This window comes from Zeugodacus cucurbitae, chromosome 3 (genome assembly GCF_028554725.1).
Source record: "Zeugodacus cucurbitae isolate PBARC_wt_2022May chromosome 3, idZeuCucr1.2, whole genome shotgun sequence".
NCBI classification, from domain to species: domain Eukaryota; kingdom Metazoa; phylum Arthropoda; class Insecta; order Diptera; family Tephritidae; genus Zeugodacus; species Zeugodacus cucurbitae.
The window spans coordinates 32,155,586-32,167,218 of NC_071668.1; the positions used below are offsets into that span (position 1 = coordinate 32,155,586).

Consider the following 11,633-nt stretch of genomic DNA (forward strand, 5'->3'; position numbering starts at 1 on the left):
AATCTGACGGCTATATACTGTCCACCTCGTTTTAAAATTACAGACTGCGAATTTAAAGATTTTTTTCGAACGCTAGGTCCAAGATTTCTAGCTGGTGGTGATTATAATGCAAAACACATGTACTGGGGCTCACGTCTTATTAATCCGAAAGGACGACAGCTGTACTACACTATTATAAATAAGCACAATAACCTTGATATAATATCTCCTGGTAAGCCGACATAATGGCCCAGTGATAGAAACAAAATACCAGACTTAATAGATTTTGCTGTAGTCAAAAATATAGATAGATCGCTAATAACAGCAGATACATGTACAGACTTATCTTCAGATCATTCTCCTGTACTAATAAAGTTATGCGAACAGCCCATGATAGTTGAGCCAAAAGTATCTCTAACATCTTTTAAAACTAACTGGTTGAAATATAGAAAATATATCAGTAGCCAAATTAATATCGATTTAAAAATAAGTACAGGAAGAGATATTGATGAAAGCGTAATGGAATTCAATGATGTAATAACAAATGCAGCTGTCTTGGCAACACCTAAAAGAAAAGTTAAGGTTTTTAGAAACATGACTAATAATGAAATAGAAAAGCTTGTAAATGAGAAAAGGCAAGCGAGACGTGAATGGCAGTTAAGTCGTTCCCCTTCAACTCTGCGTCAACTGAAATCGGCTGCACGTAAGTTAAAAAAAGCACTTAAACGCGATGAAGAATACAATACTGAAAATTATATAAAGCACCTGTGTCCAAATTCTAGCAAGAAAAACTCCTTTTGGAAAGCCCAAAAGTATTTTAAGCCTCCAGTAGATTCCAAGATGCCTATAAGACAGTCGAATGGTAATTGGGCGCGCAGTAATGAGGAAAAGGCAAATTGCTTTGCAAATCACCTTGAAAAGGTATTTCAACCCAATGTACCAAAAAACAACTTTAAGTTGCCAACTTTGCCCAATGATTATGAAATTATCAAGATCCTAAAAGAGCTAAATCCGAAAAAGTCTTCAGGACACGATAATATTATTCCAAAAATGTTAATTGAGTTGCCAAATATTGCTATATCAGTGCTCTCTTTGCTCTTTAATGCAATTCTTGGTTTCGGGTACTATCCAATTTCGTGGAAAAAGTCACAGATCATCATGATAGATAAACCTGGAAAAGACTTAACACAACCATCTTCCTACAGACCAATAAGTCTCTTACCAAACTTACTTACTTTCCAAAATATTCGAAAAAGTTTTACTATCAAAAATGTCTCCTTTCCTCCACGAAAATAATATAATACCAACCCATCAATTCGGGTTTCGTGCTAAACATGGCACAGTAGAGCAAGTGAATAGAATTACAACCGAAATCAGAGCATGAAATTAAGAGCAGCAAATTTAAATTGGCTTCTAAACAAAAATTCTAAACTTAGCCTAGACAACAAAGTCCTGTTATACAATGCAATCATAAAACCGATTTTGATGTATGGTATTCAACTGTGGGGTACGACCTGTGCAACCAACATTGATATAATTCAGAGATTCCAATCTAAAATGCTTATAACAATAACGGGTTCACCATGGTACATGCGTAATGAAAATATCCATAAGGATCTTGATATTCCTATGGTAAAGAAGGAAATAGAGGACAGCAGAAAGAAATATATTTCTAAACTTCGTGAACATCCAAACCCATTGGCAAACGCCTTGGTACATTCCAATCAAACTCGTTTAAAAAGAAGAGATCTACCTGCCTACTAAAGAGCAACGTTCTGCCAAAAAGCTCAAACACATTCTTGAGCTTACTTAGTTGTAAATAGATTTAAGATTTTAATACTTATTGTTAAGCTTTAAACAAAGCAGATTCAATAAATAAAGAAATATTGAAAAAAAAAAATTTAATTGTGTAGATAGATCATTAATACTTCAATATGTATTTCTCAATACAAATTAAACGCAATTATTATTGCGGCAAGATCACTAGAAACGGCCCTGCATAGCTCGATGTGTCGAAAAATTGATGGCCGCCTGCGCGACGTTACATTGCGTTGTTTGTAGAAAATCGACGTTGCAACTTTTCCTTCCGGAGAGAACATTAGAAAAATCTTCAATTTATGATTTTTGTCATCGTCGCGAAAAAGCGTTTGTTGGCATGGCATGCGCGGGGAGATGTGAAGATGCTCTGCTTTTATGAATGAATCAACTTTGCCAAGTGAATGTGCGCCTGCGTTCATGAATGAAAATGTTTTTATTGTGTTTACTATTATACAATATCTGGATACGTCGATTGGCTGCCATATTGACTTGTGATGCTGCTCATGCGTCTTGACACGTTTGTTGTTTTTGTAGAGCAATGCTTTTGATTTTTTTGTGATGCACTGTGATGACTAACTTACGTGCACGCATATGCAAATTTAAGTGTATGTGTTTGTTCAGTGACATACAAACAGATGTACGTATACAGAGCAATGCGTGCACTGTGACATGTCCTTCACTGATAAGGGATAATCAGACAATTCGAATTTTTGAAGACATATGTACCTACATACGTAAATGCTTATGTACAGTAAAACTTTTCTAACTCGAATCACCATAATCTACAAAAAACTTTCGAGTGAGACAGACTACGAGTTATAATAATTTTCATTAAAACATAAATTTTTCAAAAAGCTGCAGTCTATATGACTTACATATATACAATAACTAAATTAACTTCGGATACAGTTGTATTTATTTACGTTAAAACATGTATTCTGTAATTTAGTTTGTTACACTTTGCTATTGCTTGGCTCTAGACGTCTGTATCGCCTGTCATTGTTACTTGATTTATGCAATCCATAAGTGTAATATCATATTTTTTGTTCGCCGTCATACGAATATGGGGACTCCTTTAAAATTGTTCCTTGATAGTTAAATTTTAAATTTTGTATTATGCCCTGGTCGAAAAGTTCGATTTATGGAAGGAAATTTGACATCTATTGCCAGTTCAAAAGTTTTAGTTATGGAGATGTTCGACTTATAGAAGTTCGAGTTACGGTAGTTCCGCTGTATATAGATATACATATGTAGTTTATTTTAGTATTATACGAAATGTACTTGTATAAAAAATATAAACATATGTATTTTTTATGAAAGTATGTTAATGGGATTATGTGAAGAAGTTCATGTAAGTTAGGAAAGTTCCTGACTGTCATTCAGTGGCCAGGAACGATTATTTTGAATGTGGTTCAAAAAGCTCACGACTTCCGGTCTTAGATCAAGTATCCTCTGGGTAGCTAACAAACATCCGTTTAAAGGCGAGCTAAAGTGAGAAAGCGAACCCGCTTCTACGGTTGTGCGTAGGGTTTGGGACCCACCACATGAAAACGAAGTACCAATGAAAAATCCAAGAAAGCCTCGCATTTTTATGACGACCCCTGCAAGTATTTTAAGGATAATGATTTAAGGGCATTCACCTGGAATGTCCGGACCCCTAATTGGGGAGGTGCCTCTGACCAGTTGGTTGATGTCCTCGTAAGAGTACAGGCTGATATCACCGCCACCCAAGAAATGCGATGGACGTGACAAGGATGGAAGAAGGTGGGTGAACATCTAACCCCAATCCGCATCTAAGCGAGGTTCTTCACATATCGCTTATTTACGCACACTCTCCGTCGAAAGAAAAGGACGAGGTGACCAAAGATACCTTATATGAAGGCCTAGAACGTACATATGAGCGTTGCCCCCACCACGATGTCAAAATCGTGCTTGGCGATTTTTTATGAAAGTATGTAAATGGGATCATGTGAAAAAGTTCATGTAAGTTAGGAAAGTTCCTGACTGTCATTCACTTGCGAGTGGCCAGGAACGATTACTTTGCATGTGACTCAAGCCGCTCACACCTCTGATCTGGCGAGCTAAACTGAGAAGACGAATCTCACTTATGCGGTTGTTTGTTTAACGCTGGGGTGGGTAAAGAAGGTGTCTTTGGCAGAACAGACGGAAAGTTCAGCATCCATGATGAAACATCAACATGATGCAATGTGCTGAGGCTGATCGACTTCACCAGGGCCCGAAATATTATCGTCCGTACTAGAATCCAGCAAAAGAAAATACATCAAGCTAATTGGCTGTCTACAAATCGAAAAACCCACAACTAGATCATATTGTGATAGATGGACAATATGTGTCCAGTCTTTTTGATGTGCGTACGCTCTACCCACTATCTTGTAGCAGCAAAGTTACGCACCCGTCTCTGTGCAACAAAGCGCCCACGGCAACAACAAACATAAGAAAGGTTCGACATCAAGAAGCGGCAATCACAACCTACAGCCGAACGATAATCTATTCGACTTGCACTCCTGCTCTCTGTGAGCACTCATAAGCAACTAGATTATAAGGTAACTGTGCTCCTTACGTACAGCTGCAACCGAAACTATTGACTTTCGGAAAAGTAAAACAGCTGATATGATGAGGATTGTCGTCTCGCAGTGAAGAGTAAACAGACTGCCTATCTCGCAATGTTGCGATCGACCGCAACACGAGCGCGATGGGATAGATACCGAGAGGTGAAGAGCGAAGCGAGCATCTGCAGACATAAAAAGAAAGAAGACGAAATGCGTGAGTACGAAGATCTTGAGAAATTGGCCGACAGGGGTAATTCTCAAAAATCAATTCCATTCGAAAGATACAACAGACGCATGGATTAGACGAGTGTTTCGCACATGTTCCCACTATGAATTTTTTGTGAAAATGAAAAATAACCTGTCACTAACGTGATCAGAACTAAACAGCAGTTTTTTTGCAGAACTAAATCCATATTTTTTTTTTTTTGAGTAAATAATATATTTTAGCTATCAGTTTAGCGACTTGTTTGTTTCTTATAATTTTCAAGAAAATAATAATAATACAAAGTTGGTACAAAAGAAGTTTAATTTTCATTTTAAAATGCCGAATATATATAGATCTTAACTTTCTTCCCAGGCGAGGCTATCAAAAAGACGCCGTGATGGAGAATCTTCATTGGAAACTGAAAATCTTCTTGAAAGTCGAAGAGAATAGGCATCGCAATCGCGTGCCAGAGAGCCGAGTAACGTGTGTAGAGCGGATTGAAGAACAAATATTAGAAACAGGCTCGCACTAGGAAGTCGAACTCTGAGCGTTTCCAACGCCTTCATAATCAGGGAGAAAGGCAACTGACATCAAAGGCTAGAGGTCATAATAAAGTTTTAGCTCATTACAAAAATAATATAATTTCATGATCGAATTTTCTTCATTTCACTTTTTTTAAATGACCCCTCGTAAAAAGGAGAAAGTTTGTACAAGTTAACAATAGTTAACTGAATCAGTCTGGCGCAATCCAACTTCTTGCACGGGCATTGCAGTCAGCTGAAATTAGTGCAGCGGCGTTAACGGCAGCAGCGACACTACTAATACTAGATTAAGAATAAGCGTATACTAAGATTCTATTTTCTATGTTTATTTTACAGTTTAATGTTTCATTTTCATTACTCTTCAAATTGTTGCGAGATACACGTTATGTAAATTTTGTCAACTGTAAAGTTCCTGCTTACTTGCTTGTGCGATTTGTAAGTTTATCATTTCCCTCTCTTTCGTATAAGCAAGTAAGCGCGGAATTAGTAAGCGCAGTAATTAGTTATATGAGATCATGTACTTATTCCCCTTTTTCTAACTGTGCTGATCTATACAGAAAATGCAAATGCTTTTGTGCATATATGCTACTGCTAATCACGTTTAGAGTCAATCTTCGATCAGCCAGCAAGAAAAAAGGACTTCTAGCAGAATAAACCTTTTGTGTGTAACTCAATCCGTCGCGTTATTTCTTAACTAATTCACCGGTAGTCGACAACACCGTCGCTACCATGTTAAGGTGAATTTTGACAACATTACGATCACTGGAAGTTTCAGCAAAGATGATTTGAGATGATCTAACAGCTAGACGAGCTACATCGACGACAAATTACATTCATATATTACTTACATACATATGTATTGTAGTGTGTATGTTGGGCTAAAAAATTACAACTTTAGAAATGTTTCGTTAAAACGACGTATCAGAGAACTGCAGCGTTATTGTTATACGCGTTAAAACGGCGTATCAGAGAACTGCAGCGAAGCACAGCGTTGAGTAAAAATCAGCTCATGTTGCCGAACCGCTCATTCGCGTACAATGTGAGCCTTCGGTCCGAAATGCTTTGCTCACGTTTGCTCACTTCACGAAATGTTTAGCTCACTTTCGCTCAGTGATTGGAATTGAATAGAAACTTTCGCGTATGAGCTGATTCAAGGAAAAAGTGAGTTTTGCAGTTCTTTGGTATACATATACAATTATATATGTACATATATATATGTATATATGCATGTTTGTGTGCCAACGGATTTTACAAAACCAGTAGCGCTGCTGGTTGCGCATTTAAGCACATCAAGCACAGTGAGTTTGGTCACACCCGTTGAGTTTGCTCATAGACGTTGAGTTTGCTCTTTTGTGTGCTTGTTTTCATTCAACACGATCATTGTTGAACCGAATGAGCGAACGCCTGGGTAGAGCTGTTTCAACACGAGCGTGAATAAACTCAGCAAGCAAACGAATTTACCGCAATTGAGCTGAATTTAGCTCAGTAGCGAATATATTCACGAATGCCATTTTGAGCGCTTGAGCCGAATGGGCTGATAGTTCGGGTATTGTTTGTGTATGAACATTTTTGCGCTCAACGGAAGCCGTTCTCTGATGCATATACATTCATCCGATTTCATGAAAAAGTCATTACTGTGGCTTTTTAATATTATTTATTGTAGATTCTTTCAAATTATATTTGTTTAAATTTGGAAGCATGAGGACTGTTATGTATCGTCAGATTTAGACCCATTGTTTGTGGTTGAAGAAATATTATCGTGATTACTCGAATCCAATAGATTGGAACTTCCAAATACCAAAAGTTGTAGTTACATTAAATGATGTTTAAATAAGAACATATATACTTATATCCTTTTTTTCCTCTTATACGGTTGTTTGTAGGTCCTAAAACTAAACGAGTTAGATATAAGGTTATATATACGAAAGTGATCAGGGTGACGAGTAAAGATCAAATCCGGATGCCTGTCTGTCCGTCCGTGCAAGCTGTAACTTGAGTAAAAATAGAGATATCTTAATGAAACATGGAACACGTGTTCCTTGGCACCATAAGAAGATTAAGTTCGAAGATGGGCGGATCGGACCACTGCCACGCCCACAAAAGCGCGATAACCAAAAACACATAAAGAGCTATAACTAAGCCATAAAGTTATGAAAATAAAATTTGGAACATAGGATCGCATTAGGGAGGGGTACATTTGCATGTAATTTTTTTTGGAAAAGTGGGCGTGACCCCGCCCCAAATAGGTTTTTTGTATATATCTTGCAAACCAATAAAGCTATATAAACCAAACTTTCCTTATACAGTCCAAAAATAAAAGAAATCGGATAATAACCACACCCACCTCCCATACAAAGCTTAGGTTGAAAATGACTAAAAGAAACGTCAGAAACCAAATTTTACATAAGAAATGACAGAAGGAAGCTGCACTGAGATTTTTTTACAAAATGGAAAATGGGCGTGGCGTCGCCCACTTATGGTCAAAAACCATATCTCAAGAACTACTCTACCGATTTCAATGAAATTCGGCATATAACACTTTCTTTACACCCTGATGACACTGGTGGAATATGGAAATATAACTCAATTTTGAATCCTTCTGATTCTTTCACTTTATAATGTATACATAAGGAACCGATAAAGATAGCGAAATAAAACTTTACACAAATACTGTATTTGAGCTGTGACATCACTTGTGGAAAAATTGTCAAAATCGGACCATGACTTTTCAAGGCCCCTGATATCAAACATGAAGAACTCAATGCCTAAGGGTAATTTTTCACCGAAAATATATGTAAATCTCTAAATAAATTGCGAGAGTATAAAATGTTCGGTTGCACCCGAACTTAGCTTTTCCTTACTTGTTATTAAATGTTTTACTAATTTCAAAAGTTCAACAAAAATAAAAATGAATTGTAAACCGTAACAGGGGATGTAAATAAGTCAAGGTTATGCAAATATAGCCGCTAGAGGAGTAAATATGTAGCATCAATTATTTCCACATTAGGTATTGGCAATACTTCTTATGAAATTAAATTTGTTGGCTTACAACTTTTATGCGCCAGAATATGTATAGAGAGCAACAGTATTGATTATTAAAAAAAAAAATCTAAATCTAACCACATCAAACCATTTGAACGTTATATATGTCGCAGCTGCCATAATACTGAGATAAAACTACTAAATGATAAACAAATGATATCTTCATTATTTTACTCTTATAATAAAAATTATATACTTATTGATTCCACTATGTAATGGATTTTGGATAATTTTTTGACGACTGAAATAATAACGGTTTCATAAAGAGTGGTCCTAAGCTTAAACATAATTTGAAATTAATTAGAGGTGTATGCATGCATACTCCAATACAATATACTACAGTGATACAACAAAAAAAGTGTACAATAAATAAGCGATTTTTTCATCAGATGCATACTAGACGTATGCTTGCCAAGAGGAGATTAAACATTTTAAATGTGTTTAGACGGATTCGCAAGGTTTGAATCAGAGTTGGAGAAACCATTCACTCGAATATCTTTGAAGTCATCTTCCGAGTCCGAATAGGAACCAACAGACCGGCTGATTCTGCAAGTAATCAAATTCAAATAAAATGTACTTAATATTTCAATACAAAACAAAAGTCTAAAACTAACTCAATCAAAAAGGAGCAAAACATATTTTAAATCTGGTCAACTAATACAGGATATTTTGAGTTTTTTGTTTATATTAAAAAAAATACAAATTAGTTAAAAACAATTTGTGTCGAGTACAGCAAGTCATGCCTCTTATACGGACCACAACTTGTAATCCACCGAGTTGAGATTCGGCTGCCAATTATAAGTTTTTATGTTTTTGAACCACAGAAAGGTCGTTTTTAGTTTGAGAGTTGACTTGCCGAAAAGTCCACGGCATGTTGGCTGAGTAAATTGAGATATGCATTTAACCTTTCCTAATTAAAAAATATATCACTCTACCTATGTTCTCCCAGCTACAATATTAGCTATGCACATACCGCATGTAATGAATCATTTAAGACATAAGAGATAATATTTGTACGAACCTTTGTTTTATATTAACACCACCTTCAATTGAAAATGGCATGTTGCTTGTCAATTGCAGTAAACAATTTTCTGGTGTTACAGTCACCAAAGGAACTGATACATTGTTCATATCGATCGATGAATGGGAATTCGAGAGAATATTATTATCCATATTTATACAACCGTTGTAGCTGAAGACGAACTTCTTATTGCGATACATTTTTTTCTCATCCATGCTTTGAACCTCACTTAAATAAACAAATATCTGATTGATATTTTCAAGTGTCAAGCTCATATCACAGCGCAGTCCTATAATATCGTAACATAGCTGAGCGATATTTTGGTTAAGCAGAAATATTCCATATTTTACAGCCTTTGAGGGTATAGCAGAGCGATTATAAAGAGGAAATCTAAGAAAGAAATCTAAATAAGATATAAAACAGATTAATTAGGTTACTACTTACTCTGAACACGATAACGGAATTTCTTTTACAATATCTATTATTCGGGAGCGGGAACCTTGATGTATTATCGCATTCCTAAATTAAAAATTATAGTTTATGAAAACAGTTACAAATGAAACTAATAAAAATAAAAAATAAATAAATACTGCTAAATATATATCAACGTTATGTATGTTACTGTCATTACCTTAAAGGGCGATTGAATATATAAGCTATCATCTGCACTAAATGTGCAATATATCCCAGTGAAACGCTCAACGTAATAGGTAAAATGTTATCCGGATTACTGGTAATATGTGATTTTGTATCATTAATTAATGCATCCATACTTGGAAATGTTACGTTGTTGATCGTGTTGAAACCATTCGGTTTTGTTTCTATTGGGTAAATTTCGCGTAAACCCACACATAATGCAGACATTCTTCGTTCCATATTTCTTATGACTTCGATCTTTTTTTGTGTAAGAAAATATATCTCCTGATATTGATCTACCAAAACTTTTTTTTCACCTTGCAGCTGTAGATTTCGAGATCGAATAGATAATTGATGCCGTTGTCGTATTTCAATTAAAGAGCTTAAACGATTTGTTTCTTGAGCCAAGCGAAGAGAAATTGTTCTATGCTCAGATTGGAGGAGCCGTTGTTTCAAACGCAATGTTTCCAATTGCTTCTTCAATTTTTGAGCGCAATATAATGTTTGGGGTCTTATTTGGCGTTGTTCAGAAAATAACTCACTTAATGCTCGACCCATACTTGTTCGTTGAGAATTCCGAGTGAAAGTATTAGTAAATGGCGATGTAAGTGGAATGGAAAGTTGGTCTTTTGTAATGCATTGCACACAACTTCGTTGAATTTCAACTGTAAGATCTCTGCTTTCTCGTACTTTTTGTAAACATATTCGTTGCTTTTCTTGAAGTTTTAAAAGCTGGTACAAATTATATCCTTTACGTACCTCGTCCTTTTTAAAGTACATAACTATATAACGTGCAGTCACTCCATTCCTGAAATTATCGGCGTTTACTTCATCCACAGATTTTGGATTAGAATTTGGTCTAATTTTAGTATTATTTGGGAATTCTTCATTTAATGCAAGAAATTTGTAAATTATTGTAATATCCGATATTATGTGTTCAGCCGATGTAAAACAACTGCCGTTTATGTAAAAGACTAAAGAATTTTCCTTTAATTTTAAACAGGTTTGTTCACTTAGTGGCATCAGACCAGAAAAATTTATTCCCCAAGTAAAAAGAAGTTTATGTTTCGAATTTGTTGGCATATCTTTGTGGGCACATACAAGTTCATTTGTCAAGGCACTGTAGAATTAGATATATTCATGAAAGTTTCCAAAACATAAAATCATATCCATACCTTAATGGATCCACTCCCACAATTCGTTGAACGTTATTATTATCCAGTAAGCAAGTTATATATTGTGCCCATACTTTAACACAAACACTTCGGTCATTAGCCTTAAATATTTTAGGACAAATAATTTCGGCCCAATTTTGATCTTGTCGGTCGGGCAAACATTCACTTGTGTAAAAAGCATCTTTGTCTACAGTTTCATGAAGAGTATAATATATCAAAGCGCCTGTTTCCTGACATTTGATGTTTACACCTTTTACTCTAATAAGATTTCGCAAACGAAGCTGCTGAGTAGATAATGGCAGCCAAGTATGGCACCGGGGTCGGGTCCTCATATTACTATCTCCAATATCTTTTCCCAGTTCTGTTTTTAAGGCTGCACAATAATTGCATTTGTAAAATAATCTTTATACAATATGTATTTATTAACCCATGTAATGCTTTAAAAATTTATTAAACAATTCAAAAGTCGATGAATGTATATACCAAAGATGTGAACAATACAACAACTGCATTTTTATTTTCCGTCAAAAGTTAAGTGCTGAACACAAAGACGACGACACGACACGACGTAGCGACGGCTAATCACAAATGTCGCTTTGAAGCCAGCGTCTTGTACATTTTGAAGACGGCAGCGACATATCAAAC

The 11,633-nt window shown here is 35.7% G+C and overlaps 1 protein-coding gene across 1 annotated transcript; it reads right to left on the reverse strand.

Annotated features, from left to right (window-relative positions):
* Positions 1 to 8,299: 8,299 nt before the first annotated feature.
* LOC105219953 (UV radiation resistance-associated gene protein) lies at positions 8,300 to 11,520 on the reverse strand. Its single transcript, XM_011196315.3, has 5 exons — positions 10,989 to 11,520; positions 9,809 to 10,933; positions 9,622 to 9,696; positions 9,178 to 9,567; positions 8,300 to 8,702 (listed from the first exon to the last, which is right to left on the reverse strand). Exons 1-5 carry the CDS (start codon positions 11,318 to 11,320, stop codon positions 8,588 to 8,590), a joined length of 2,037 nt encoding a protein of 678 aa, XP_011194617.2. The 5' UTR covers positions 11,321 to 11,520; the 3' UTR covers positions 8,300 to 8,587.
* Between the last annotated feature and the right edge of the window lie 113 nt (positions 11,521 to 11,633).